Source organism: Trichosurus vulpecula, chromosome 4 (genome assembly GCF_011100635.1).
Source record: "Trichosurus vulpecula isolate mTriVul1 chromosome 4, mTriVul1.pri, whole genome shotgun sequence".
In the NCBI taxonomy this organism is placed as follows: Eukaryota; Metazoa; Chordata; class Mammalia; order Diprotodontia; family Phalangeridae; genus Trichosurus; species Trichosurus vulpecula.
In genome coordinates, this window is record NC_050576.1 from 281,072,327 (window position 1) to 281,099,618 (window position 27,292).

Below are 27,292 nucleotides of genomic sequence, written 5' to 3' on the forward strand. Positions count from 1 at the left end.
TAATTAAAAAAAGAGAGAAAGAAAAAATAGTCATTATAATAAATAGAGTCAAATTTCTAAGTTTCTATTCTAAATCTAAAGTTCTAAAATTTCTAAACTGTGGATATCCTGGAAAGATTCATGTGAACTAATGCAGAGGGAAAATATGCAGAACTAGGTATTATACAGTGACAACATTATAGAAACAAACAACTTTAAAGACTTAAGAATTCCAGTCAACATAGTGTCCAGCCACAATTCCACATGTTGCCTGATATGACACAGTATTTACCTCCTGACAGAGAGGTGATGGACCTAGGGTACCAATGGAGACATACATTTTTGGCTGTGGCCAAATGATGTAATTAATTTTGCTTTTTCTGTATGTATGTGTTACAGTGTTTTTTTGGAGGGGGAGGGGAAAAGAAATGTTTTTGTTAATTGAAAAAAAAATAAAAATTTAAAAGTTTGTCTCTTTCTGTACCTTGTATTCATCATTTCTGTCAGGAGGTGAGTAAATGCTTTCTCATGGGTCCTCTGGAGACACAGTGGGCCATTCCATTGATAGAGTTCTTGTCTTTCTTTTTCATCTAGACATCCAGTTTCTTTATTTTGTTCTTAAGTCTTATAAAGGTGTTTTTGTTTGGTTTTGTTTTTACAGTGTGGCTGTCCTTATATAAATCATTCTGGTTTTATTCACTTCACTCTGAGTTAGTTCATACCCCTCAGGTTTCTCAGAAAGATCCTCCCTTCCAGTTCCCAGTTTAGGATCAGGAAGGTTGTTTTCCTTGTGACTATTCCCTTCCCAGTATTATCCTTCTTCTGCCTCCCCTCCCCCCATCACTGCTTGTTTCCTCCTGTTGAGTTTGATGTATTTTTACACCAAACTTTATGTGTGTGTGCTCAACCCTTCTTTGTCCAGTTTAGGTCAAAATGAGGTTCATCTAATGCCTACCCCTCCAGCCCTTCCTATGTGTTTGTATCCTCTTCTCATGTACTCCTTTGTCAGAAACATCATGTGCCATCCCATTCTTCTTTCCTTCTGGGGGATGTGAGGCGGGTGGGGTAAGGAAGGGAATAATCATCCATGTAGTACCTACTATGTGCCAGGCACTGCACTAAGTACTTTTTACAAATATTGTCTTATTTGATCCTTATAACAAAACTGGGAGGTAGGTGTAGTTAATATTCCCATTTTAAGATTGAGGAAACTGAGGAAGAGAGAGATTTAAGTGACTTGCCCAGGATCTCGCAGCTAGCAAGTGTCCGAGACTGGATTTGAGTGCCGGGCTTGAGATCTAGCCTCAGACATTTGCTAGCTGTGGGTCCTCTCTCACAAACATTCTGACTCCTCAACCTCAGTCTGAAGCTGGATTTGAACTGAGGTCTTCCTAACTCCAGGCCTAGTACTGTATCCCCTGTGTCACCTGCTAGTATTGTGGGGTTGGGTTTGGTTGCAAGCCCATATGCTGTATCCTTGGGTCAACAGGTATAGCCTTGATATCAGTAATGTGGTAGGTGGTGAGGGAGAGGATGGATGCTGGGTGAGTTAAGGATAGGCATCAGTTCAGGTTTGTTTTTGGTTTTTTGTTTTTAACTTTTTTTTGGATTCTGGGGGTTCTAGACCATAGAGACAGCTCAAGGTGCTTTATCTTTGACTCATAATTTCTGTTTTGGAGGGGTTTGAGAGGTTGTGAAGATCAGAGAAAGTGTCTAGTCCTCCAGTTTGTTGATCACATGATCCAGAAGTCCTCCAGTGATTCTTAAATTCTCTCTACTTAGTGTATTTTGAGTTCAGTTGTTTTTGATATCAGATAACTTAAATTTTCTTGTATTTTTCCAATCTTTTGATTTTGTTCTAAATATCTTGCTACCTCATGGAATCATTGATTTCTATTTGGATTGTTTTAGCTTTCAAAGAGTCCATTTCTTGGGTAAAGTGCATCACTCTCTTTTCTAAACTCTTTGTCTTCCTTCCTATTCTTTTCTCCAGAGATCTTATTTCATTTTTTAATTTCTTGTTTCATTTCTTCTAGTGCTAGACGTAGTCTTTGTGGAAAATTTTTTTTTTTTCCTGTTTGTTCTACTTGGAGTTGTTACAGAGTTTTAAAAATTCTTTCTTTTTGGGAATCTCTAGATAAACTATACTTTTTGATACTGTTTGATGTGTTCTTTGATTTATTCATCTCTAACGACATATAGTTCCTGAATTGGGGCTTTGTGCCAGGACCAAGCTCCTCTACCTACTGTGATTTTGGCTAGAGTTGTCCTTTTGGGGTGGAATGGTTGGCCCTGATTAGTTTTGCCATGGGTCACTGGGTTCCTCTGACATCAGTCTCTGGAGGTTAGACCTTCCTGGATCTTTGAGGTTTAGAAGCTGGTCTTTAGGGCTTTCTCTCAAGATGATTCTGGACCTTGGCTATCCTGGGCTGAGTGCTGCTGTGCTACTCTGGTCTCCTGAAATGCTATTCTGGTCATTTTCTACTGCAGCCACTCTCCAGTACTTCCAATAATCCTATGCCGGGGCTTTCTGACCACTCTTGGGCTTTCCCAGAGAGGTCCTTTGCTCTTACTGGCTCTAGACACAGAGCTTTGCAGGCTACAAGTGACCCTGGCCATCTCTGGTCCTGCTGGGAGGCTTCCCTGTTGATGGGGCTAATGTTGTTGGCAGGTTCTTTCCTAGTTCCCTTGTCCTTCTGACTGACCTCTAATGTATTTCTGAAGTGAAAGAAGTCACTGTTTGGAGTGGGGGAGGAGGTGTCGGGGTAGGGAATGGACTTTTAATGAAGTTGAGGACTTCCAAGAATTCCTGATAAAATATTACAGCTGAATAGAATCCTTAAAATACAAATTCAGTAGACTTCTGCCAAGACGGCTGCCTGAATGAAGGCAGACTGCCCAGCTTCCACATAGCTACTCCAGCGAAACCCTGAAATTTGCACCAGACCGGATAATGATCAAGAAATCCAATGTGAAACTACTGTAAGAGACTTCTTCCACTTCAGAACTGCGTAAAGGGTGAGTCAGAAGGACAAGAGCAGTGGGAAAGAGCCCATCAACAGTGCCAGCAGCTTGATCCGGCAGAATCAAGCTTTTTTCACACTTGCCAAATTCAGTTCAGTTCAGCTCAACAAACATTTACTGTTGTAGACAAAATGACTAGAAAGGGAACTTGAGAGGACTAGAAAGAGCGGGGAACACTTAGCGACTCACCTTTTCCTTAATTCCATTTTCTGGGCATCTTCTGTACTCTGCTGTGTTTCACTTCCCATGTGCTTCTAAACCTTCTTTGTCAGAGGTCAAAGACAGAGAGGCAGAACACTGAAAGAGGCATACCTCCAGGGGAAGGCCAAGTCTTTGGGAGGAAGCTTCAGGCAAGCAGCTAATAGCTCACCATATGGTCTTTCATTTGTAATTGGCTTGTTCTCCCTACCAGGGGTGGGGAATCTTTGGTCAAAATGTGGCCCTCTAGGTCCTCAAGTGCAGCCCTTTGCCTGAATCCAAATTTGACAGAACAGATCCCCTTAATAAAAGGCTTTGTTCTATAAAATTTGGACCTGGTCAAAAGGCTGCCCCCAAGGACCTAGAGGGCCACATGTGGCCTTGAGGCTGCAGTTTTCCCACCCCTGGTATTCTGCCTCCGTCTTCACACTTCTTTTCTCAGTGGCATTAGACATGACAGGACAAGTATGACCACACCTCAGATATCCTTGGGTATCCATCTCAACTTGAGCCAAGAAATGCCATGACAAATTACAGAAAATTTACTTAATTCAGTACAGGGTTTCATCAGTGTGGTGTTTCCCTCTACCAATACAAATTGTAACCACTTTGTGACTTAGATGATTTTTGAGAGTTCCTGTTGCTTAAAGATTTATCATCTACAGCTAACCTGGTAAGGAACCTCTTTCCCAGGTGGTCCAGTTATGAAAGACCTGGTATAGAATTGGTACCACACTTGAAGACTTTCCAGTTTGGCAAGGCTTACTAGAACTTTCACTCTAGTTGTGTAGCCTTAGATAACCATTTTAGTGGAGATATAGAAAACATCACCTTTTTCTCCTTTTCCGTCCTTCCTTCTCCTCTCCAGCCAAGCAAAGATTAATTCAAACATGTCTTTCAGGTGCAAAAACTGAAGAACTAGGACTTTCTGTATGCCGATTTGGTAATGCCTCTCCATCTCTGAATATTGGATGCATATGGCAAAAAGTGAATGATATCTTAATCTCATTCTGCTCACTATCAGAGTTCTTTGTTTGTGGCTGCTTAAAGTATTTTTTTCTTTTATTTGAAAAGATTTTTGAGTGTGATAATCCTGGAAGTTTTTGTTTTGGGGTTTTAGGAAGTGACTGGTGGAATATTTCTTTTTTTACTTTGTCCTCTGGTTCCAAGAGCTGTGGGTAGTTTTCTTTTTCTTTCTTTCTTTTTCTTTCTTTTGAGGCCGTTGGAGTTAAGTGACTTGCCCAGGGTCACACAGCTGGCAAGTGTCTGAGGTAGATTTGAACTCAGGTCCTCCTGACTCCAGGGCCTGTGCTCCACTGCACCACCTACCTGCCGTACTTTTATGATTTCTTGGAATATGATGTCTAGGCTCTTTTTTTGGTCATGGATTTCAAGTAGTCCAATGATTCTTACATTTTTTTCTTCCTCAATCTTCCTCAATAAAAGATAGTCTTGTATCAATACTGCACAATCTACTGAACAAAATCTGGCCATTGAGATAGCTTGGGATTGTGAATGGTACAATAGGAAGTAAACAGAATTGCATAAATGAGGGGGGAAAAACTTTAGTTACATGCCTGATTGAATAATTTGTTCTTTCTCTCTTTTGTTAATGAAAGCATTTACAGATTTAAAATTTCCCCTCAGAACTATTTTAGCTGCATCCTCAAAGTTTTGATACATTGCCTTATAATTGTTATTTTCTTTGATGAAGTTTTTTTTAATTTCTATAATTTTTACTTAGACCTGCTAGTTCTTTAGAATTTTGTTAGTCTCCCATTATCTTTTATTTCTCTTTATGAAACTTTATTGAATATAATTTTTTTTATTACATTGTGATCAGGAAATGATGTTTAGTGTTTCTGCTTTTCTACATTTTTTGAGAGGTTTTTATTTTGTAAAAGTGCCATATACAGCTGAGAGTATGTACATTCTTTTCTATTTCCTTTCAGTAATTTCTAGGTCTCCATCTCTAATTTTTCTTTTTCTTTTTTTTTTTTAATAATCTCTAATTTTTCCAACATTTTCTTCTGGTCCTTAACTTCTTTCTTGTCTATCTTTTGTTAGATTTGTTTAGCTCTGAAAGTTAAGCTAAGGTCTCCTATTATAATTTTATTACGATTTCTCCCTACAAGTGATTAAATCTTCCTTTAAGTGTTTAGATGTTATCCTATTAGAAGTATATATTAAGAATTGATATTCACTGTCTGTGGTGCTTTTCAGCATTATCTAATTTTCCTGGTTATCTCTTTTTGCTGTCTATATTTACATGTAGCCTTAATATGAATTGTTTATACTTTTTCTGAGTTTAGCTGAAGTATAATAGATTTGGCTCAGGCCCCTCATTTTAACTTTATGTGATTCTTCTTGTTTAAGTGTTTCTTGTAAACAACATATTGTCAGTCAGTTTTCACATCTCTTCTGCTGTCGTGTTCCATTCTATCATGAGTTTATTCCATTAACCTTTATGGTTATGATTGTTAAATGTGTATTTCTCTTCATCCTGTCCTCCCGTACTTTTTCTTCTCTTTCTTCCCACTTCCTACCACCTTACAAATAAAAAGGTAGTAAAAGATAGGAAATCTGCCATAAATGTAACTGCCTGTTTCCCCAGTGTTGCAGGTCTTCTTGTCCCCTCACCTGGCCCCTGATCTCAGGGCTTTGCTGTTTTTTGCTTTCCTTTTAATCCCCACTTCACCTATAACATTTAGTTTGTTTTTCTTATGAGTCTTCCCTTACCTATCCTGCCCTCCTTCTTCAACCTCCATTTTCCCTATCTTGGTTCTGTTCCTTCCTATTTTCCTTTTGAGTTTAATGTATTCCAATATCCCAGTTCCTTGCCACCACAAAGAGAGCTGCTATAATATTTTAGAACATATAGATTCTTTTCCTTTTTCCCTAATCATCTTTGGAAATAGACCTAGTAGTGGCATTGCTGGGTCAAAGGGTCAAAAGGTCACTTTAATAACTCTTTGGCCATATTCCAGATTACACTCTAAAATGATTGGATCAGTTCACAATTCCATCAACAATGAATTAGTGTTCCAATTTTTCCCCATACTCGCCAACATTTGTCACTTTTCCCTTCAGTCATTTTAGCCAATCTGGTAGGTACAAAATGATATCTCAAGGTTGTTTTAATTTGTATTTCTGTGCCTGTAGTTTGGGGAGTTTTTAAGCATAACAGAATGTTGTACTTAGTCAAAGGCTTTTTCTGCGTCTATTGAGATGATCACATGGTTTGGGATGTTTTATTTTTAATGTGATTAATTATGTTAATTTTGTTTTCCTAATGTTGAACCGTCCACATACATCCCTGGCATAAATCTTACTTGGTCATAATGAATCATTTCTTTAAATCACTGTAATCTGTTTGACAGGATTTTGTTTAAAATTTTTGAGTCAGTGTTCATTAATGATGTTGGCCTATGGTTTTCTTTCTGTGTTTTATCTTTCCCTGGTTTAGGTATTAGTACTTTATTTGTCTCATAAAGGATTCTGGTAGAGTTCTTTCTGTCACAGTTTTTGAGAATAATTTGCAAAGTATGGATACTAACTGTCCTTTAAAAGTTTGAAAGGATGCTGCTGTGAATCCATCAGTAACAAGATTTTTTTCCCTTTGGTAGTTCCTTTACAGCTAGATCTGTTTCCTTTTCTGAGATTGGGTTATTTAAGATTTTCTCTGATCTCCTGATCATTTGAGTATTTCACGTTTTTGAAAGTATTCCTTTATTTCTTTCGTGTTCTGAGTTTTGTGAACATGTAATTGTGTGTAATATGTTCTGATTATTCTTTCTTTTACTTCTGGTTTTACTATAACTTCACCTTGTTCATTTGCCATTTTATTGATTTGATTTTCTGCTCTCTTCTTTAATCAGATTAGCTAAGGGTTTATAAATTTTACTAGTCTTTTCAAAGAACCAACTTTTCATTTTATTTATAGTTTCTATGGATATTTTTGTTTCCAATTTATTTTCCCTCTAAATTTTAATGTTTCCTCTTTTGTGCTTATCTTGGGTTTGTTTATTTATTAGCATTCTAATTTTGTAATGCATATTCAGTTCATTAATCCTCTCTTTTTCTGTTTTGTTAATATATTTTTGTAAGGATATTATTTTTCCCCTGTCAACTACTCTAGCTGTATCCCAGAAGTTTTAATGTTTTATTCATTATTATTTTCTTTTAAATAGTTATTAATTTTTCTTGTAATTTGATATTGAACCCACTTATTATTTTGGATTTCATTGTTAATTCTTTATTTGGGTCTGTATCTTTTGTTTGTGGTCCCTGAAAAAGTAACTTTTTTAGTGTGTTATGATCAGTAAAGCATACTTTAATAAGTTCTTCCTTTTTATATTTATTTACAGTGTTTCTGAGTCCTGGTAAATGGTCATTTTTTTGGGTAAAGGTTCCATGTGTAGCTGAGAAATAAGTATATTTTTTTTGCTATCCTTTTTAAACACTATGTATTTTAACTCTAGTTTTCCCCCCAATCTGTTCATTGCCATATTTTCTCTTTTGTTTATTTTTCTGTTAGATTTATCCAAAACTGAGAGAGGGATATTGAAGTTTCCTGTCACTATGGTGTTAATGCCTATCTCTTATAGCTGAGATAATGTTTCCTCTATGAATTTGGATGCTAAAGCATTTGGATCATATAAGTTTATTACTGATATTGATTGGTTGTCTATGGTTTGGTTGTCTATGGTTCCTTTCAGCATGATATAGTTTCTTTGTTTATCCCTGTTCATTTTTTGAATGTTTATTTTTGCTTTGTCAAATAGCATGATTGTAACTCCTGCTTTTTTGGATTCATTCGATGCAGAGCAAATATTTTTCCATCCCTTCACTTTTATTTTGTATGTGTCTTTGTCTTTTAAATGTGTTTCTTATAAGCAACAGATCATAAGATTTTGTTTTCTTATCCAATTTGTCACATATTTGTTTTATCAGCTTGTTTAATTCATTCACGTTTAAAGTTATGAGTTAGTTTTATATTTTCCTCCATTTGTCTCTAATACTGTCTTTTTTTTTTTTTCCAAATTAGCATTTCTTCCCCTCTTCTGTTATAAACACAGTATTTCTGCTGTGTTCTCCAGGTCCTTTACCTTAATCCTTTTAAAAGTTCTGTTCCCACTGGCTCTCTTCCCCTTACCTCAAACCCTTCCTTCCCTTTGCTGTCCTTTTCCCTTGGGGTTTTGCTTATTATTTCTTTTCGTCTTTCCTGCTTTTATTATTTCTTTTTTCTCTGATGTTACATAATTATCCTTCTCCCCCTTTTTTTCTTCTTGGTCAAGTAGATTACCTCTTCCTCTCCTTCCTTTCAGCTAGTCCTGTTCATTAGTTTTTTAACTTTAATTTTTTGTACCCCTTTCCAAAAAAGATTTCTTTCACTCTCTTCATTATTGATCCTCTTTTTCTGTTTACTCTAGACCAGAGGTGGGGAATCTGTGGCCTTGAGGCCACATGTGACCTAGTTCCTCAAGTGTGGCCTTTTGACTGAGCCCAAGTTTTACAGAACAAATCCATTTATTAAGGCGATTTGTTCTCTGAAGTTTGGATTCAGTCAAAGGGCCACTCTTGGATAGCTTAGAGGGCCACATGTGGCCTTGAGGCTGCAGGTTCCCCATCCCTGCTGTAGACCTTCTTCCTCTAATGACTAATGACACCTGTATTTATCTGGTCTTCTTTTCTCTGTATTCCTCATGAAATCAAAACTTTCAGGGTATCCATTCTAGGTTCTGTTTTCAACATGCTTTCTGCCAGTGCCTTGTAGAGGTTGTACATTGGCTTCTTCTTTCCCATTGTGCCTCACTCCCCAAACAGTGCCAGTTATTGCAGAAGTCAGAAAGGCCCCTCCTCTACCACGTCCCTGACTATGCAGACCGTGGCTGATCTATGCCCTACCTTGTTGGTTACCTTTCCCCCCCATTTACCTTAAAATCATGCTCTCTTATTCCCCCAGGTACCAGTTGCCCCCAAGAGTTCTACTCCCCCCTTCTGAGGTACACCCCTTTCATGTACTCTCTCATGTTGTAATGTTGTCCCACAAAAAACAAAAAAACCCAAAACATTTATTCTCCTGTAGGCAAGGCACTCAGTTCTGTCCATAAAGCTCCTGTCCCACCTCTTCCCTATTACTTCCACCAGACTTCTGCATTCACACCTGTCTCCTTGTGTACATTTAGAAAGAAGTCTTTTACTGCTCTCTCTTCTGTCACTCCATTGCTGTTGCTGTATTTATTCACTCCACCTGCATTTCTCTTGTTTGAGGGTATTTGAGAAGCAAATTATCTCTTCAGTTCTGGTTTTCTTTCAAAAAATGTTTCAAATGTCTCTTCATTATTGAACGTCTATCTTTTTCATTTCTGTAAATCACCTTGTGCTGTATCCTTAGCTCAATTGCTCTCCAGAACACATTATTCCATTACCTCCTACATTTTTGGTGGGTACAGAATAGTCTTGACTTATTCAAATTTCCTTTCCTTTGTGTTTGAAGGTCTTTTTCCTGATGGCTTGTAGACTTGTTGATTCTCAATTGAATTGTTAAATTTAACCATTATGTACCTTGGAGTTTGCAGCCTTGGGGTTTTTTTGCCCCTAGGGGGTGACCTATGAATTCTTTAATTTTCTAGGTTCATAAGTTCTATATTATTTCCTGCATTATGATGTTAAGGGTTTTTTTTGTGCTGTCATGTTGTTCTGGGAGACCTTTAATCCTCATATTGTTTCTGCACATCCTGTCTCTGACATAGTATGCTTTGCTTGGATAGTGAACATATTTTCTTTTAACATTATTGTTTTTTGCTTCTCTTTGTTAAGCTTGTCCTTTACTTCTGTGTATTTGCATTCCCAATATATAGTTCTCTTTTGTTGCTGTCACAGTTTCCAGATTTTGTATTCTGCACATTATTTTTGCTATATAGGCCATAAATTCTGCTCTCATAATTCTAATTTCTCTTTCAAACCACTCAGGAACAATATTTTTGGTTCCATGTTCTTTGCATAGTCCACAAGGTCCTTTGTATCATCAAGTGTTGGATCATTTTCCTTTTTTTTTTTTAAACAGTATTTATTCATAGATGGCTGAACTTGTTTACTTGTTCTGGAGGCCACATTTTCTTCTGTTGTTAACACTTTCCCTGTTGCTTTATCTGTTTACATTCAAAGTCTTTGAGTTTTCTTCTTCCTGAGATCTTTAGTAATTTCAGGACTTTTTTTCTCTTTGATTTTCCCCTATTGTTCACTTTCTAACTGTTCCTTCTAATGGTAGTTTCCTTGGGAGCTGGATCTCAGAACATGTCAGGCTTCTCCCAAACTAGGCAATTCATTCTTCACTAGCTTAAATCTCTGCCCCAAGTGACTTTTGTGGGACAGAACTGGCCCCAACTGGATGGTGGACTCTTTGCTTAAAGCTTAATGGAGTGCTGCATTGGTAACTAAGGTGGGACTTTCTTACTGTTTTAGAAAGATAAATTAATTAAGTCTCTTTGATTGAGTCTTACTAGGTGCTAAACCCCATGCCCACACCCTTTTACTACTAGGTGCAAAGCCCCAGGCCCAAACCCCTAATTACTAGGTGCTAAGCCTATGTGGGTGTGAAGCCCTCAGGGTCCTAAGGGGAGTTGCTAAGACCAGAGCCAATAGTAGGCGCCTGAGTTATGGTGGCTCAGATGACGTTTGATGATGTCCAAAGACTGTATAAAAAGAGAAAACAGAGCTGTTTGCTTGGGGCTCTCACTCTTGGAGGAATGTTGATGTGGAGACTCTGGGCAGCTGTAGTTAAGAGCCCTCCAGTTTGTGAACCCAGATGTTGATGAGTTCTTGGTAACTATGAATTGTATTTGGTCTGTTTATAATGTATCTTTGTAATTTGTTTGTATTTGCTCTGAAGTTCAGGGTGCTGGCCTGAACTAAGTGAATGATATATGTATATGTTGGATTAAAGTAAGATTGTTAACCACTTAGTGTTACTTTCCTTAGTAAAACAGATCAAAGAACCTGTGCCGGCAGCGTTCTTGTTGTTGGGCTTGTGTTGGTCTTTCACCCCACAACAGCTGCTAGCTGAATTATTGCAACAAGTGCTGCATTCCTCCACCTCCTACATACATGGACCCAGTGTCCTGTCCTGGTGTCCTGTCCCTCTCCTGTATTCCTCAGTTCTCTGGCCCACTACCAGCAATTTAGAGCTTTGTATCACTAGTGCTATGGAGTTGGGATCCTGCCCACTCCCCCCAATCCCCATCTCCCCAAGCAAGCTTTTTCTCTGAAGGGCTATAGCACTGTCTGTCAGAGGCCCAAGCAAACCTCTGCAGCCTGGTGCTGGGGATTCCATGGCACCAGAATCAGGGAGTGAAGGAAGCTGAGGTGTGGAATTGTCTTTTGTTGTAAGCCAGTCCTTGGGTCTACTAGTGAGTGCAGCTTTACTGCCAGTAGTATGGGGGAGGGGTGCTGAGTGAGCTCAGGGTCAGTGAGTGTCAGTTCAAGTTTTTAAATTTTTTCTAACCTTCTTTTGGATTCTGAGTTTCCTAGACCATGAAGACAGCTGATGTTTTATCTTTGGTGCATAATTTCTGTTTTGAAGTGGTTGGAGAGGTCTTGGAGATTAGAGAAATATGTAGTCCTCTATCTTGGTAAGTATGTGACTCAGAAGTTGTCTCTTATACTTATAAATTTGAATGGATTCCTATAAGGTTGGTCTTTTTTAGAAAAAACTTTTGATAGTAAAATAAGGAAAATTTGTTAAAGATGCAGAAAAGCATAGGAATAGTTGAGGTTTATAGAGTATGGGTTTTTGATCCTAATTTAAATTTATCCATAGAACAGTTTGGAGAGTGCAGTTTAAAGACATCCCAGTCTCTGATTCTCTTCTTTCATCTTCACTTTCCCCTAAAACCCTCTTTTTCTCATTTTGGGTTTTCCCTATCTCCCCTCTAGGGGAGTAGCTGGGACAAGAGCCAAGCAAGATAATAGACTATTGATTGACTAATGGGAAATTCCTACTGGAGAAAGAAACCATTATATTTTGCTACTAGGACATTTTCATATTAAATTCTAAAGATCAGAGAAATGCCCTAACAATATCTTGACATCTCTAGGCCTAAGAGATCTTCCTTCCCCACTTGTGAAGGGCTGCTGACCTCTTGATGGTTGTTTTAGCATAGGATTTAACTATTGGCCACCAATCTTTAGGCTTCGCAGCTTTTATGGGAACAGATTGAAAAAATTAGGATATTGATGTTCATCCCAAAGGATCTTGGAGCTGCTACCAAAGCTGACATGGTTCCTAATAACTATCTAGATATAACATATCCTTCCAAGTTCTCAACCTATTTTCCTTTCATGTTTCTTGTTTCATACTGAATCGTAGCTAGCATTGTCCATTTTAGCCTGGCCGACTTTCTTGTGATTCCTCTCACTCTTGCATCTGAGTCTTTGTTTGCAAATTCTTGATTCAATCTCTTTTCTCCTCTTTACTGTACAAAATCTTTCTCTTTAAATCACAGCTTATGGCCATCAGTTCTAGGAAACCTTTGCTTAGTACTTCTACCCTTTCTTTAATGAAATAGAAAAATTCCTACTGTTACCCCAATAACTTTTATAGTTATAATTGTAATTCTATTTATGTTGATTTCTTGCTTACCTGTTTTGTCTCTCCTATGAGATGGTAAATTTCTGTGTATATTCCTAAACCATCTGAGTCTCAACATATGCTGCCTAGCTCAAAAAGTCCCTGTGGCTTCCTATTACTTCTAGGATAAAATATGAACTTCTCTCTTGAGCATTTAAAATCCTTCACAGTCCAGCTCCATGCTTCTTTTCTAGGCTTATTCCATTATACTCCCCTTCATGCATTCTCTGTTGCTTGTTTCAGTGTTTTATCTCCTCTCTCCATCTTTGTCCCACTTGTTCCCAGGCTTGGGAGGTACTTACTCACTTTGGCCTCTTACTCTCTTGCTTTCTTAAAAGCTTAGCTCAAGTATTACCTCCTACTGTAGGCTCTTCCTGATCCCCTCAGTGGCTAGCACCCCGTTCTGTAAAATTACCATGTCCTTACATTGTGTTAACAGAGATGTGTCCTTGTATGTCCCTGACCTCAGACACACACTGGCCATGATCCTGAGTAAGTCACTTACTGCCTCAGCCCTAGGCAGCTCTTTAAGATTATAAACTGCAGAGGTGATGGATGCCAAGCTACACTGGTAGAAAGAGTTTCCTCTTCTGGGAGTTCCTGTACTAATGAATCTATCCCTTTTATATGTTTTTTTATTTTACCCTAGAATGTAAGCTCTTCGAAGGCAGGGACTATTTCATTTTCGTTTCCACATCTCAAGAACCTCTCCTGGTTCCTGGCACAGAGCAGGCACTTAATAAATACTGAATGAATTTGTTACTGGAGGGCATTCCTCCTCTTTTAGCCTGTTCCTCAGGTTATTATTACAATACCTGAAGGAGTTATATAAACAGTTTTTAATGATAGATGTCTCTTTTTTCAAAGGTTTCCCAGCACCTCATACGTCCTCTGATGGGCATGAGTCTGGTACTGCAGTGCCAGGTGAGAGAGCTGGCTTCTTTGCTTCGGCTGAAGGATGCAGAAATCCAAGACTACCAGGAGAATGGAGCCGTACTGAGCAGAGGTTAGAGGGGACTAGTTGGGGTGGACATATAGTTTTAGGAGGATGAGTGAGGATTGCAATAAAGAAGAGAGAAGAACCATTTGAAGTTAAGAAGGGCTGCTGGCCTGACCACATCGGGTTATCCATGGGGAGAGAAGGGTCCTGGGTAATGAGTAGGAACTGGAAGTTTGGTTCTAGGCCAGAAAATTCTTTTTTTGGCTCTGAGTACTTGGCTGAGGCCCAAGTGGCTGGCAGGGGCAAGAGCTGAGTCCAGCCATGCCTGGACAGTTGCATGAAAAGCCTCTGGAAAAGGGCCAGTAGTCATACAACTTTGGCTTAGGATATCACAAAATTTGGGTATCAGGAAGCCTACAGTCTCTAAATCTCTCCCCCAGGAGAAAAGGGGATGCCACAACAGACACTTTCTTAGGGGTCATTCAGAGAAATGAATGATCCGTTCTTTTTTTCCAGGACATCTCTTGTCCATCTCTCCTCTCTTTTCCTACTGCCACCATATTCATATAGACCGACATTACCACTTTCCAGGACTATTGCACTAACTTTCTAAAAATAGTTTTTTACTTCACTTCTCTCCTTTCCAATCCATCCTTTATACCACTGCCAGAATAATTTTTGTTAGGATTGGTTCATTCTTCTGCTAAATATCTTTAATGATTGCCTATTGTCTAGGAAGTAAAAGCCAAACTTCTCTGCCTGACATTCAGGACCTTGTACAACGTTACCACCTTACCTTTCTAGACATACTTCATACTCTTCCCCTCCAGGCACACTGTGTTCTTGCCTCCAGATACATTCTGTACCTCTCTTGATTCCCCACCCCTTTCCCCCCAAATGTTTTTGCTCATTCTGTTTCTTGTGCTTGGAATCTCCTCCTTCACCTTCTTCACCTGGGTTCCTACCTACGCTTTAAAGCCTAGTTCAAAATCTTCCTCCTCCAGGAAGCCTGATCCTCTCTTAGTAATGACCTTTTCCCCTTAGACCACATAAGGCATTTTGTTTTGTATATGTCTAATGCATTTCTCATGTAATAGCGCATGTTGTCTATTTGTGTCTCCTCTACCATCTAGATTGTAAGTTCCATGAGGGCAGAAGTCAATTGATCGATGAATATTTATTAAGTGATATTATGTGTCAGGCATTGTGTGCTAGATTCTGAGAAATAAATACAGCAAATGAACTGATCTCTCCTTACAGTGAGCTTACAGTCTAATGAGGGAGATAATAAGTACATAGAAAATATATATAGCCTAAATATAGAGTTCATATATATTATATGCATACATTCACACATATACACAAAAAGTTAAATACAAACCAATTTGAGAGAGGTAGTTGGGGGATCAATAAAGGCATTCATGCAGAAGAGAGTATCTGAACTGTATCTTAAAGGAAGAGAAGGACTCTCTGACGTCTCAGAGGTAAGGAGGGAATGCATTTCAGGACTGGGAGGTGATAGCAGAAAGTCATGGAGGTGGGCAATGGGGTATCATCAATCAGTAAACATTTATTAAGCACCTACTATATGCCAGACATTGTGCTAAATCGTTATTATCATTACTGATCGTCATTATAATATTGCTATTACTATATAGCATGCCCTACGTATTCTAGAAGGTTTCGTTCCTACTATATATTGAGCTCCTAATAGATTATTGATTGAATGAATGAACAAATAATCCCAGACAGGACTGGTTCTGCTCTCTGCTCTACAGGTATGGATCCTTAGGCTCATTGCTTTCTTCCTTGTTTCCTGGTTATAGATCGATTGAAGACAGAGCTGTTTGATGAGAATGCTTTCCTGGAGCAAGTCATGACAGAGGTAGTAGTTCTGCTATTTCCTTCCTCCTCAGTTAGCTTCCTTTTCCTATGTCTTCCCTGGTCACTGATTAGGGACTATGATCTTCCTGGTACTTTTAGGCTTAAAAGCCTGTGAGAATCAAAGAGCTTTTTTCTGAAAAAGTCACCCACAAAGAAACTGATTTAGTTTGACAGGTATAGGTGGTAAGAGACAACATTTTCTTTAGTTTTTTAGTTTTTTAATATCAAAAGTAACAAGTAAACTAGCATTTGAATCCCCCTAAACCATTTATTTAGGGGTTCAGAAAATTATAGCACTACAACAAAGATGTCAACCACATAGCATTGAAAAGCCATTTATTTCTCACACAGTGATTAAAAACCTTAGCTTTAGCACTGTAACAAGGATACTGTTTATGTGGTGTTACATGGTAGATGTTCTTGTATTTGAGCTAATAGGCCCTAGGAATGTCCTCAGCTGGGATTCTTGAGCAGTGGCTACAGTGTTCTCGTCTGCCCATCTCTGGAGTTGGCTTTGGCTCAGTCAAGGTTCAAAGCCAGGTGATTCATATGTCAGTGACCTCTTGTTGAATGGTTTTACTGGGCCAAAGTGGAGCCAAGTGTTTACAGTCTTCATAGGAGCTCTGGCAACATCCATCTGGTCCTTTCAAACTTCGTACTTTACCCCTTTGTTGCACAGTTTATGCCAAGCATGTGGGAAATCCTTATTAGGCTAGTGCCAGTGTAGCCTAATCATTCAGTTTTGTGAATTCTGAGAAGAATTTATTCAGTGCTTACTCTACGCAGGGCACTCTGCTGGGTACTGGGAATACAAAGACGAAACAACAGTCCTTACCCTCAAGGAGTTTACATTGAGCTGGGGGTTGATACACTATGTATATACATGATAATTTGAGGAGGAAGCCAAGGACTACTATAGTATTTACCCCAGACTCTACCCTTGAAGTACTATACAAATCAAGTATGGTAGATGTCAGGTGTTTCACAAAAGGCTTCACATGGGTGGTTGAACTTATGATGAGCTGTTGGAATAGTCCAGGTAACAGATAATAAGAACCTAAACTAGCATGGTGGTTCAGGGCTAGACTCTGGCTAATCAAGAGGGGAAATGCCCAGGTGTCATTCCTCCACTGATGAAATTGAATATTAGATTTACAAGCAGAGCAGCAGCATAGTGTATGTGATAAGTATTGGGTGTCACAGACTAGTTTAGTTAATCTTCCCAGTATACAAGGAGATGTGTGTGGTTGGGTCTGGATGTCCTATAAGCCTCAGATAGTGCACTATCTAAAGTTTGCAGAATGTTTCTTATCAAGCTTTCAGGGAATTGGCTTTCTCTAGTCCTTTGGGAAGCTAATCTTCGGTTTATTCTGTATGGTATTGTGAGAGTGGAGGCTGGGTTGAATACTGTGACCTGAGGGCAGTGTCTGGATTGGGACAGTGAGGACAGCACCAGTTGTCCACGTCCTTTCAACCCCTATTAATGCAAGAGGTAGTGGTGGAGGAAGCCTTTATTTCCATTCAATAACCACCTTATTTTAGTCAGCAGACTGGCTAAATACTGTGTACAAGGGAGTTTATATAGGAGGGCAGAACAGATAATAGGGGTCTGTCAGGAGTTCCTGCCTAGGTCTCCATTAATAGATCTACACTTTACAAAATGGAGTTTTTAAAAATCATTCCTGCTATTTTCAGTACTTACTGAATTCCTTCTTTTCTGGCTTTTTTCCACCTATTAAATGTATTATACAATAAGTACTTGTAACAAATAGTCCTTTATTTTTCTAACTTGTATTGTCTGCATAGACTATACAGTTTAACACTATATACCACTGAGATATGTGTGTGTGTGTATACATATATTTATATATATATATATACACACACACACACACCCCACTGTTTTATATGTGTGTGTGTGTGTGTACACATGTATATAAAGTATTGTCTTATTCACCGTCACATGTATTTCTTATCACCTTAACTCAATGATAAACTTCTTCTCCACATGCACTTTGTTTATATTCTGTATCACATAATGCCTAGCATGGTACAAGGAACATGGCAGGAACTCAATAAAAACCTTCTGATTGACTTGGAACCTTCTGTTCTGCTCTGATACCTGCTTCTCCCGCCCTCCCCATCTCCTGCCTTTCTCCCGTGGGGTTGTTATCTATTGGTTAAGTGATGACAAGAGGTTTCCTTCTCTTGCTCTCTAGAACCATAGACGGCTCAGTCTTCATTGGAAGACAGCATACTATAATGGAAATAGTGCTGGACCTGGAGCCAGGAGATCTGGATTTGAATCATGGTCCCACACTTATAAGCCCTCTTATAGGCAGGGTTCTTGTGAGGAGAATGCTTTGTAAACTTAAAGTCACTGTATAAATGTCACCTAGACTGTTAAAGTCAAACTTGGCCTGCTTTGGCCCTCTGTGCCAAGTACCTTCCTATTCCTTTGGCCACAAGTACTCATTAAGGTTTTCTGGTGTGAAGAGGGGATATGGTGACAGTGTCTTGCCTGGCAGCTGGTGCCTCCACTGTGTTTCTCTGCCTAGGTAAGACTTGTCATCTGAGCTGCCTTCCCATCTGAGTCTCTCAGTTGAATGATGCAGGTGATGTTCTGGTGGTTAAATTAGAGCTTGGGGCATAGGGTCTTATGTGAAACGTGTGGCTGCATGGCCTGTGGGTGGTGTGAGATTGAGAGTTAGAACTGTGTCTGGAACCTTTTCCGAAGTCACTTCTCTCAGAACCTTGGTTTTCCCACTTGTGCCATTGAAGCATGACGCTTCTCTCTGTCCCCCTGTTGGGTAAAGGAATGGAGGAATGGAGAGAAAAGGCCAGTGTAATCCATGGACCTGCTTGGAGAAGGGGATATTTCCCTTCCAAGTTCTTTATTCAGCACCGATATTTCAAATTCATAGAATCTTAGAGTTCAGAGAGGCCATATATCATTTAGTCTAGCCTCTCCTCATTTGATCCATGTGAAACTGAGACCCAGAGAGATTAATTGGTTGTGTGACAATGTCCCACAGTTCCGTAGTGTCAAGTTTAGACTTAAAATCCCTGGGTCCTAACTCCTTATCTAGTGCTCTCTGCATTATATCCCATCCCATTGCTTCATCTGAGTCTTGAACATTTTGGAAGGCTCTGTGGGAAGGAGAGTATTAAGGCCAATGCAGAACCCCCATGGCATCTTAGAGTACCCAGCTCTGTATCTACTGGGGCATATATAGCTACTTGAACTGGAAGGTTTCTTTGAGCACTATTTGGTGGTCCTATCATGACCACCAAACACTCTTCTTACAGCTCCTGCAAACAGGACACAGTGAGGTCAAGGGGTCATCCAGGGCTGAGCTGGGAGGATGTGCCATTAAAATAAGCAACACTGAATAGGAAGATAAACAAACTGTGGACAGAGAGCTCTCAGTGAAGGATGGGGGGCCAGGGCTGACGTCAGAGGGCCAGGGGGTCAGTAGCTGGGGTCTGTGTTTCCTGAAGGGAATTGAGTTGGGCAGGGGGCCAGAGAGATGATGTTCAAGGGGTAATAGGGTGGGTAGGCTTCTGTGGAAGTCCCCGTGGAGGGGCCAAGACAGGGAAAAGAACTCGAAGGTTGAATAGGGCTAGGTTGGGAGCAATAACAAACCTTCAATTTGAAACGCGTTTACCTTTACAAATGACAATCTTTTCTCTTTCCTTGCTTGGGCTTTTCTTTGTGATGGCCCTTTCCTGTCTTCCCTGGGATGCTTCATTTCTCATTCTCATCCCTAGTTCCCTGATCAGGGGCCTGGTCAGAGGGAGCCTGGCAGTCCAGATTCCAGAGGAAAACAAAAGAAATGGGGGTTGGAGAGAATGGCAGTTGGCACCATCTCATACAGGACATTTCCTAAGACTAGGAGCTAAGAGGAAACTTCGGGGTTGGGAAAAGGGCTAAAAAGTTAGGGATGGTTAGTGTCTGAGAAAGAACGTAGCTGGACAGGATGCCTGTGCCTAAGGGAGTTGGGCTAGAAGGATGACAAGATGACTAGGCCTACATAGCTCCCCCTCTCAGCCAAGTCCCTCATGGCAGTTCCCGCCCCTTGGCCCTCTCTATGCATCCTTCTTCCCATCTGGTTGCCATCAGGCTGTGCGGCTGCTAGTGGGCTCTTTATTTATTTATCCCAGCATAATGGGATGAGGAGGGAGCTGGCCTAGGGTTGGCATTCCGGGGCCGTGCCACAGAGCCACAGGCGGTTTGCATGGGTGTGTGAGTCACTAGGGCCGCATGCTGCTCAAACCAGACGTGGCCAGGCCCAAAATAGAGCTCCGCCCTCTGCAGCTGGCTGCCCCTGGCCAGGGACCAGCCCTCAGCACTGGCACTGGGGCAGCTTCATGGACTAGGTTCCTCCAGGGTGGGGGTCCTGGCAGAGGTATTGATGGTCTATATCCCTTCCCCAAGGATTTTCATTGTAGTCATCAGCTCCCCATTACGACACCGATTCACTTTGTTTAGTGTAGTACCTGAGCCTAGATCATGAAGGCTGTGGTTGAAGTCCACAGGATTTACCTTCTCAAAAGAAACTCAGTCTCATTTATTGCCTCTTTGGTGTCAACCCCTGTCTTCGCCTTTGAACATCTGGTAGTGTTCCTCTAGGGCCAACATCACAAGGTCCCGCAGATGATGTTTATGACTGGGTTTATGAGATCTGAGATAGTTACTGCTATCTAGCTTTAGTATTGGGTGTATAGTTAACCCTGCTCTCTGGCATGTCCTGGGAAAGCCATTCACAGGTAGGCACAGAATGTTAAAATGCATCCTGATAATGCCTTTCCTTTCATTTTTTGAGTGGCTTAGTTGGCAAAGAGGAGCCCTCTGGTGATACTGAGGGCTCTGTAGTACCCTCTTCCCTAAATTAGAAGGGCTATTTTAAATCAGACATTGTGTAGTATCCGTGAAATCTTTGATTTGGTTTTCTTTATAACTGTATTGTCTACCACTATTCCCTTAGGCCTGGCCATTGGGGTATCTTCAGTTTTCAGTTAAGGTGTTTTACAAACAAATTTATAATTTCTTACAATTTCTTTTCTATTGATGTATGTTGTTTTGATTCATAGATATTTCCTGACAAATACCTATACCAATCCCTTTATTAAATACATTTCTTAAAAAAAGATTAATTTGTCATTAACTAAAAGGAACAGGGGCATGTCTTTTACCTTTAGGAATATGGTACTAACATTGACCATTGTGTTTGACTGAAGTTGGTTCACCTCTACATGTTGACTTTATTTACATTGTTATAATTGTGTATGTTGTTCTTCAGGCACTTTCTTCATTGCATCACTCCATACAATTAAGTCTTCCTGTGTTTCTCTGAATTCTTCACATTTGTCATACCTTACAACACTATATTTCATTATATTAACATAGTATGATTTGTTCACTGATTCCCCAGTTGGGCACAAGTTTTATTTCCAGATTTATATTATCATGATAATTTTTCTATAAAATAAAAAAGTACTTCTCATGAAAGCTCTAGATGACATTTCAGGGTTTTCTCTGGGATTAGTTAGGGCAAGTTTGTATTAATCCACCCAGGTCAGTCACCAGCTGACCTACTGCAAGAGTTGTAGCCTTAGAAATAGAAGTATGTGTAGAATCATTTTACACGTATGTACCTGTTTGTGTCTAATGGTAGCCATCTCTAGGGCAGGGGAGAGGGGAAGAGGGAAGGAAAAAAAAGAAAAAAAATTTTATATGATAATTTTGTTGTATATTTGAAAAGAAGAGCAAGTTGTGCATAGTAGATTTGTACTTTCATGTACCATCATCTTTTTATTGTACTATTTATGGAAGTGCTTGTTGTATTCAACAAATTAAAAAACTAAATTAAATTAAGAATCGTATCCTCCATGGGAAGGGTTAGGTATGGTCTAGTAAATATGATAAGGGAGCTAGTAATATGAATTGGGAGTCAGGACTATTTCAGGTTCCCAAAAAGACTTCTTGTATCACCTTTGGTGAAATCCCTGACCTTCTTGGTACTTTCAGGTTCCCTTTTGTAAAATGGGTGAGTTCAGCCTCCCTGCATCCTTTGGTTTCCCACCTTAATTATCCTTGACAATTTCTTTCTCTTGGCATAAAGACATAGACGTCTCTCTGTAAAATCAAGAGGCCATCTAACTTTGTGTGTTCTCCTAGCCTCTTCCCCGGCTTCCCTCTTCCATCTCCACGCTGTCTCAGGGATTTCATTAACTTCTGTGGATTCAGTGATCATTTCTGTGCAGATGTCCCCAAAGTCTATGTATCTGTCCTCGATCTTCCTCCCGATCTTCTGTCTTATATTACCAGCTGCCTGCCGGACGATCTTCTTCGTCTGGACAGCCCATAGACATCTTGAACTTGATGTGTTCGTTCTGTGCCTCTCCCCCATCCTCCCCTCCCAGCTTTCCTTCTTTCTTTTGAGGTCACCACTTGCCTTCCAGTTTCCCAAGTTCACAACCCTCAGAATCATTATATCTGACTCCCTCCCCCCACACATTGCCAACAAATGGCCCAGCCTTGTCAGTTCTCCCTCTAAAACAGCTGCACTATCTGTCCCTTCCTTTTCAGTTACATGGGCACTACTTAAGTGTCTTGTCTGAATTCTTGAAGCGGCTTCCTAACTGCTTTTCCTGCATCCACTTTTTCCTTTCTACAGGCCCTCATTCTTGCTTTTGAAAGCACAGGTTTTACTATAACTCCACAGCTCAATAACCTGCAGTGACTCCCTATTGTCTCCAGGGTAACTGCAAACTTCTCAGCCTGTCAAAGTGGCTTTCCCTTACAGCCTGCCCTCTCCTTTCTTTAGGCCTTCCAGCGGCTATTCCTCATTCTTGGAATTCACTCCTTCCTCATCTTGGCCTCATTGAATGCTTCCTTCAAGATGCAGCTCAAGCCCGGTGTTCTCCACTAGGCCCTTCTTGCGCTCTCTGACCACTAATGCCCTTCCTTTCTTCCTCCTTACCTTGTATTGAACTGCCTTGCACTCCTTTGGTATTTATATCACAGATGCATGTGTATTCCTCATTATCTTATGTGTACTGCCTTCCTTGGTAGAACTGAAGTCCTCCTTAGAGACAGTTGTCTCCTTTTTCGTCTTTGTACCCACAGGCCCAGCGCAGAGCCTGGGGGTATATGTGTGTGTGAGGGGGGAAGAGTGGTAAGGAGGTAGATAGCCTACTGTGTATAAGGCACTGCACTAAGCACTGTTTACAAATACTGAGCAGGTACTTAATAGGTACTTGTTGACTGATAGAATGATTAAGTGTGATGTCATGAAAAGAGCCCTGAACTTGGAGTCGGAAGAGACCTTGGTTCAAGTGCTGCCTCTGCAGCTTGTTAGCTGTGTGACCATATGCACACATCATTAATCTGAGCCGGGTTGTCCTTACATTATAAAATAGAGATGATAATTCCTGTAGTACCTGCCAATGGAGTTGTTGTGAATGTCAAATGAGAGGATATATGTAAAGCCCTCCTGGTTCCACTCCTCACTCTCCAGAATTTTTCCACCTCCTGGCTTTCTCATCCTGGTGATACCTCTGCCCTGCAGCCTTCTGTTCTGACTAGTTAGTCTGACACAAACCACCATTTGTGAGGTGCCCAGGACATATTCCTTTCAGCCTTGGCTTTCCTCAGTCTCTGGAATTTTCCACCTCCTCTCCAACCTCCTTGTTCCTCCTTTGGTCTCCTTCTCATCCTTTTATCTCCTCCCCACCCATTTTCCAGGTCCCTTTTATTTATTGACTTCCTTTGGAATGGAAACTCCTTGAGGGTAGGGATTGTCTTTTTTTTTTTTTTTTGCTTAAATTTGTATTTCCATTGCTTAGCATAGTGACTTAGTGACTGGAACCTAGGAAGTACTTAAATACCCTTTTTATCTGTCTGTCTCCATAGATCTTAAAGGGATATATAAATATTAGCTATTGTTTCTTTGTTGGCCAGTATATTGGCATATTTCGCATAGAGATTAAATTTATTGTGGAGGGACCTTTGCCAATATCAACAGATTATCTTTACTGAGCACCTTCGAGGAGTAATAAACACAGTGGGGTTATATTTTTTAAAAATTAAATATGCTTCTTGTTCTCAGGGAGTTTTTAGTCTGGTAGGAAAAACAAGCAAATGAACACTGATACTATACACTTATATATGTTGAATGAGCTAATAATTGTAAAGTGCTTAGCACAGTGCCTGGAACATAGTAAGCACTCCATAAATATTAGCGATCATTTTTATATAATACATTTACAAGGAACCCTATATATACCTCGAGAGAAAGTAGGAGATTACTTGTGATGGACTCAAGGTTTATGCCAGGTTATTTGGGGGATGGCATCTTAATGCTAGAGAGGTGCAGATTTTCTTGCTCTCTTGGGTGGTCTTGCTTAGCCTTTTTGTTTTTGGAAGGGCAGGGTACTTTAGTGTGGGTGCTTATTAGAAAGTGGTGATTGTGTAAAAAGCAAAATGCAGCACTATATGCATTTGCATGTACAGTATTTGCAGCAGTATATGCAAAATGCATCATTTTATTTTTTTAAGAAAGGCTTCCTAGAAGAGAGAGGTTAAGATCTGAGACTTAAATTAGAACAAGTATGCTTTTTCATAAATGGTAGAAGGAGAGATGAAACTGAACATTGAAATAACATGGGGAGGGGAGTCTTCGATGTAGCTGGTAAAAGCCATCTTCCAGGAGCTCTCTATGGCTCTTGTTTTCCTTTGGGGCCTACACCGAACAAGTGTTGTAGGGTAGCTTTCTACCACCTCTTACCTCACAGACCCCCGTCTAAATGATGTGAGTGTGGGGGGTGGGGGAAGAGTGGTCACATACTACTTGGCTTGAAGGAGAAACTAGCCTTCAGAACATTCAGTCCCTAGGCTCTGACCAAGATGGAGGAAGGACTGAATTCATTGTTTAGTACCATTCTCAGTTTCGCAGTGAATAAAGGTGTTGGCAGAACTGAAGCCTGCATCCTCTAATTACTTTATAATCTTTGGAATTATTGGTAATTCTGATGGGTAAGGGTTTATCTGAAGCTGTCATATGGTCCCAGTCTGTGGGGGCATCCTGATTATCATGGGTAATATTGTTAAGTGCACAGAGCTGTTACTAGATTCATTTGTATTCCACTTCTCTCCAGAACAAAACTCACCATGATAAGTCCTCCAAGAGGACTGTCAAGAGATAAGGGGGGAAGGTCAAGGGGCCTTGAATGTGGCTTTCAGAGGGAACCCCAATAACTGCCTTGATTCCTTTCCCCCATTATCAGTTCTTAGAGAGAAGCAGTATGGGTGTTTTTCTTTGTCTTCAGCTTAGTTTTTTTTTTCCCTTCCTAATAGTCTAGAACCTTAGAAGCATGAAGCGTTCTCATATTTTCTGCTCACTATCCTAGTGTACTGGTAATGCTTGAGAGATCCAGGTCTGGCTCCAATTGTGCCTGCCCTTGCTGGAGCTGTCCAGGTCTGACCCGTAGTTATTACTGACAGCTCCCCTGAGGTCTCTGGCTTGAATCAAGTGGCCCTTGTTATGGCCCCATATAGAGTTCAGAATGTCACTTTTCAGTTTGTCCACATGTGTAAATATATGTTTCTATAGATATAAAAATTGAGAGAGTCTGTGAATTGCTTTTTTTTCTATACCCCTTTTCATGGGGCAGCCTAATGAGATGCATGTCATTAAAGGGCTGATGTTTTGTGGAATGGGAGCCTTTTAAACTGGATGTGCCTGGCTTAGTCATGGCAAATATTTACCAAAAAAAAAAAATAGGGACATACCATATAAAATTAGAGTTCTGAAAATAGTACTGAGAGAGGGAGAACCAAAAAAACCCAGGACAGAAAATACAGCCCAGACTGTTCAGGAGAGAAGGAAAAAGAGATAAAACGAGAGAAACCTCGGCAATAAAAACAGCATCTTGGTAAACAGACTATAAAAAAAATTGTGACCTGCTTTCTGGCAGCCCTGGCGGCTGTTGAGCAGGCGAAGGTGGCGGAGCCGGCGTCTGTGTGGACATGCGGTGCCCGGGGCGCACGGCTCCCCCGGCTGCGTAGGGCGTTAAATTTAGCCACATAATGATGGGCCTGAAGAGCAGCCTCTTGTTGACCACATAGTAATTACTGCCTCCTTTATGAATTTTATTTTGCTTATTCTGTTTCCTTCTCCTTTGGCACGAAGGCATCCTGGGGAGGGGGAAGTCCCACTCCCATAACCCTCCCTCATATGCAAACCACAGTCTTTGAGGGGGCTTGGGGCCTTAGACCATGAGGGGGAGAGTTGGGTTTTCTGGTTGATCAGGGAAAAGAAAAAGGCTCACTGGTGCCCAAGATCCTCAGTTTATCATTGGGAAAGGCCCATGTGGAACTTGTAGTACCTCCTACTCAGAGCTCCTGGAGAAAGTGACTATCCTCAAGACTTTGGTTCTTTCATTTGGCATATGACTTTGAGAAGCTGGGCCTTCTCAATTTATATCGAAAGAACTAGGCTTCTGGCTATTGTTTAATATTTGTGTTTTAGTCTTAAGTAACTCAGTTCCTAAAAGTTCTCAGATTGATTATCACCTTTCTAGACCAGGGAGCTCTTTACTGCACCATATATAATAATAGCTATGACGATAGCAGCTAGCATTTTTATAGCACTTTAAGGTTTACAAAGCACTGTATGAATGTTATCTCATGCAGGTAGTATTGGTCTCATTTCTGAACTAATGAACCCCAATACAAATAAAGATAATGTATTTTCCACTGGCAATACCTTGTTGAGACTTTAAGCCCTGCTCTGGGGCACTGAAACCTGCTTGGACCAGGCCCTTTAGCATTGCTAGGGTCAAGCAGCATGATTATATCCCAAGTGTCTCCCATCACTCTGAGATGCGATATTACTTTGAGAACTGGCTACATTCACAATCATGAGGACAGAGCAGGAAGCTGTTGGTCCCAGGCCAAAACTGTCTGGTTGGTGTGGGAAGGAGATGGTTGAAGGGGTATTGGAGAAGATGTGTAGGCCAGGCAGTTGGGTCATGAGGAACGAAGTTCCTGAATGGTGACCTAGGCTGTCACCTGTGCCCCCACAGTGGCTCTTGAACCAAGGAAATAGTGGAAAAGGAAAAGCAAACAAGAGCTGTAGTTGGGGCATTTGGTCTGTCCCTCCTTTACCACGACTGTCCTGTTTGTGTCAAGGGGGTGGGGATGGCTCCCAAGACCAAGTTGGAACGTGTTGGGGAGAGGCCTCTTGCTGCCCTTATTTTCCCAAAACAAAGGAAGCTCCTTGCATTGCTGGAAGTCGCGTGCTTGGATGCTGAGTTTGTTAGTGCCTGATAACCCGGCCACCGGCCCCTGCCCTTCTCTTCACCCCATACAGCCTCTGGTGCAGTGTGAGCGGTTTCCGGCCCCTCATCTCAGGCAGTAGATTCACTTTTCACCCTGGTCTGGAAGGGGAGCATCTAGTGGTCTTAAAACCTATTGTGCTTGAGCTGTTCCCAGGTAGATTCAGGGATCAGGCCCCAATTCTGCACAGAAGTGATAGACAGGCAAGGGAGTTATTGAGGAAACTGGGGAAGCCCAGGGGGAGTAGTTAATTAGGCTTTCATCGCCAAGTCATTCCAATGTGGTCTTGGCA

At 40.6% G+C, this 27,292-nt stretch overlaps 1 protein-coding gene across 3 annotated transcripts in view; it reads left to right on the forward strand.

Moving 5' to 3' along the window:
- Positions 1 to 27,292, forward strand: part of NHEJ1 (non-homologous end joining factor 1) — a 103,643-nt gene that overhangs the window by 19,375 nt on the left and 56,976 nt on the right. For all 3 annotated transcript variants that reach the window (XR_005010285.1, XM_036758191.1, XM_036758192.1), the window contains exons 4-5: positions 13,700 to 13,838; positions 15,599 to 15,657. Coding sequence is in view for 2 of the 3 variants with exons in the window: in XM_036758191.1 (XP_036614086.1) it covers positions 13,700 to 13,838; positions 15,599 to 15,657 (198 nt within the window). In the remaining variant the exon portion in view is untranslated. The remainder of the gene's footprint in view (positions 1 to 13,699; positions 13,839 to 15,598; positions 15,658 to 27,292) is intronic.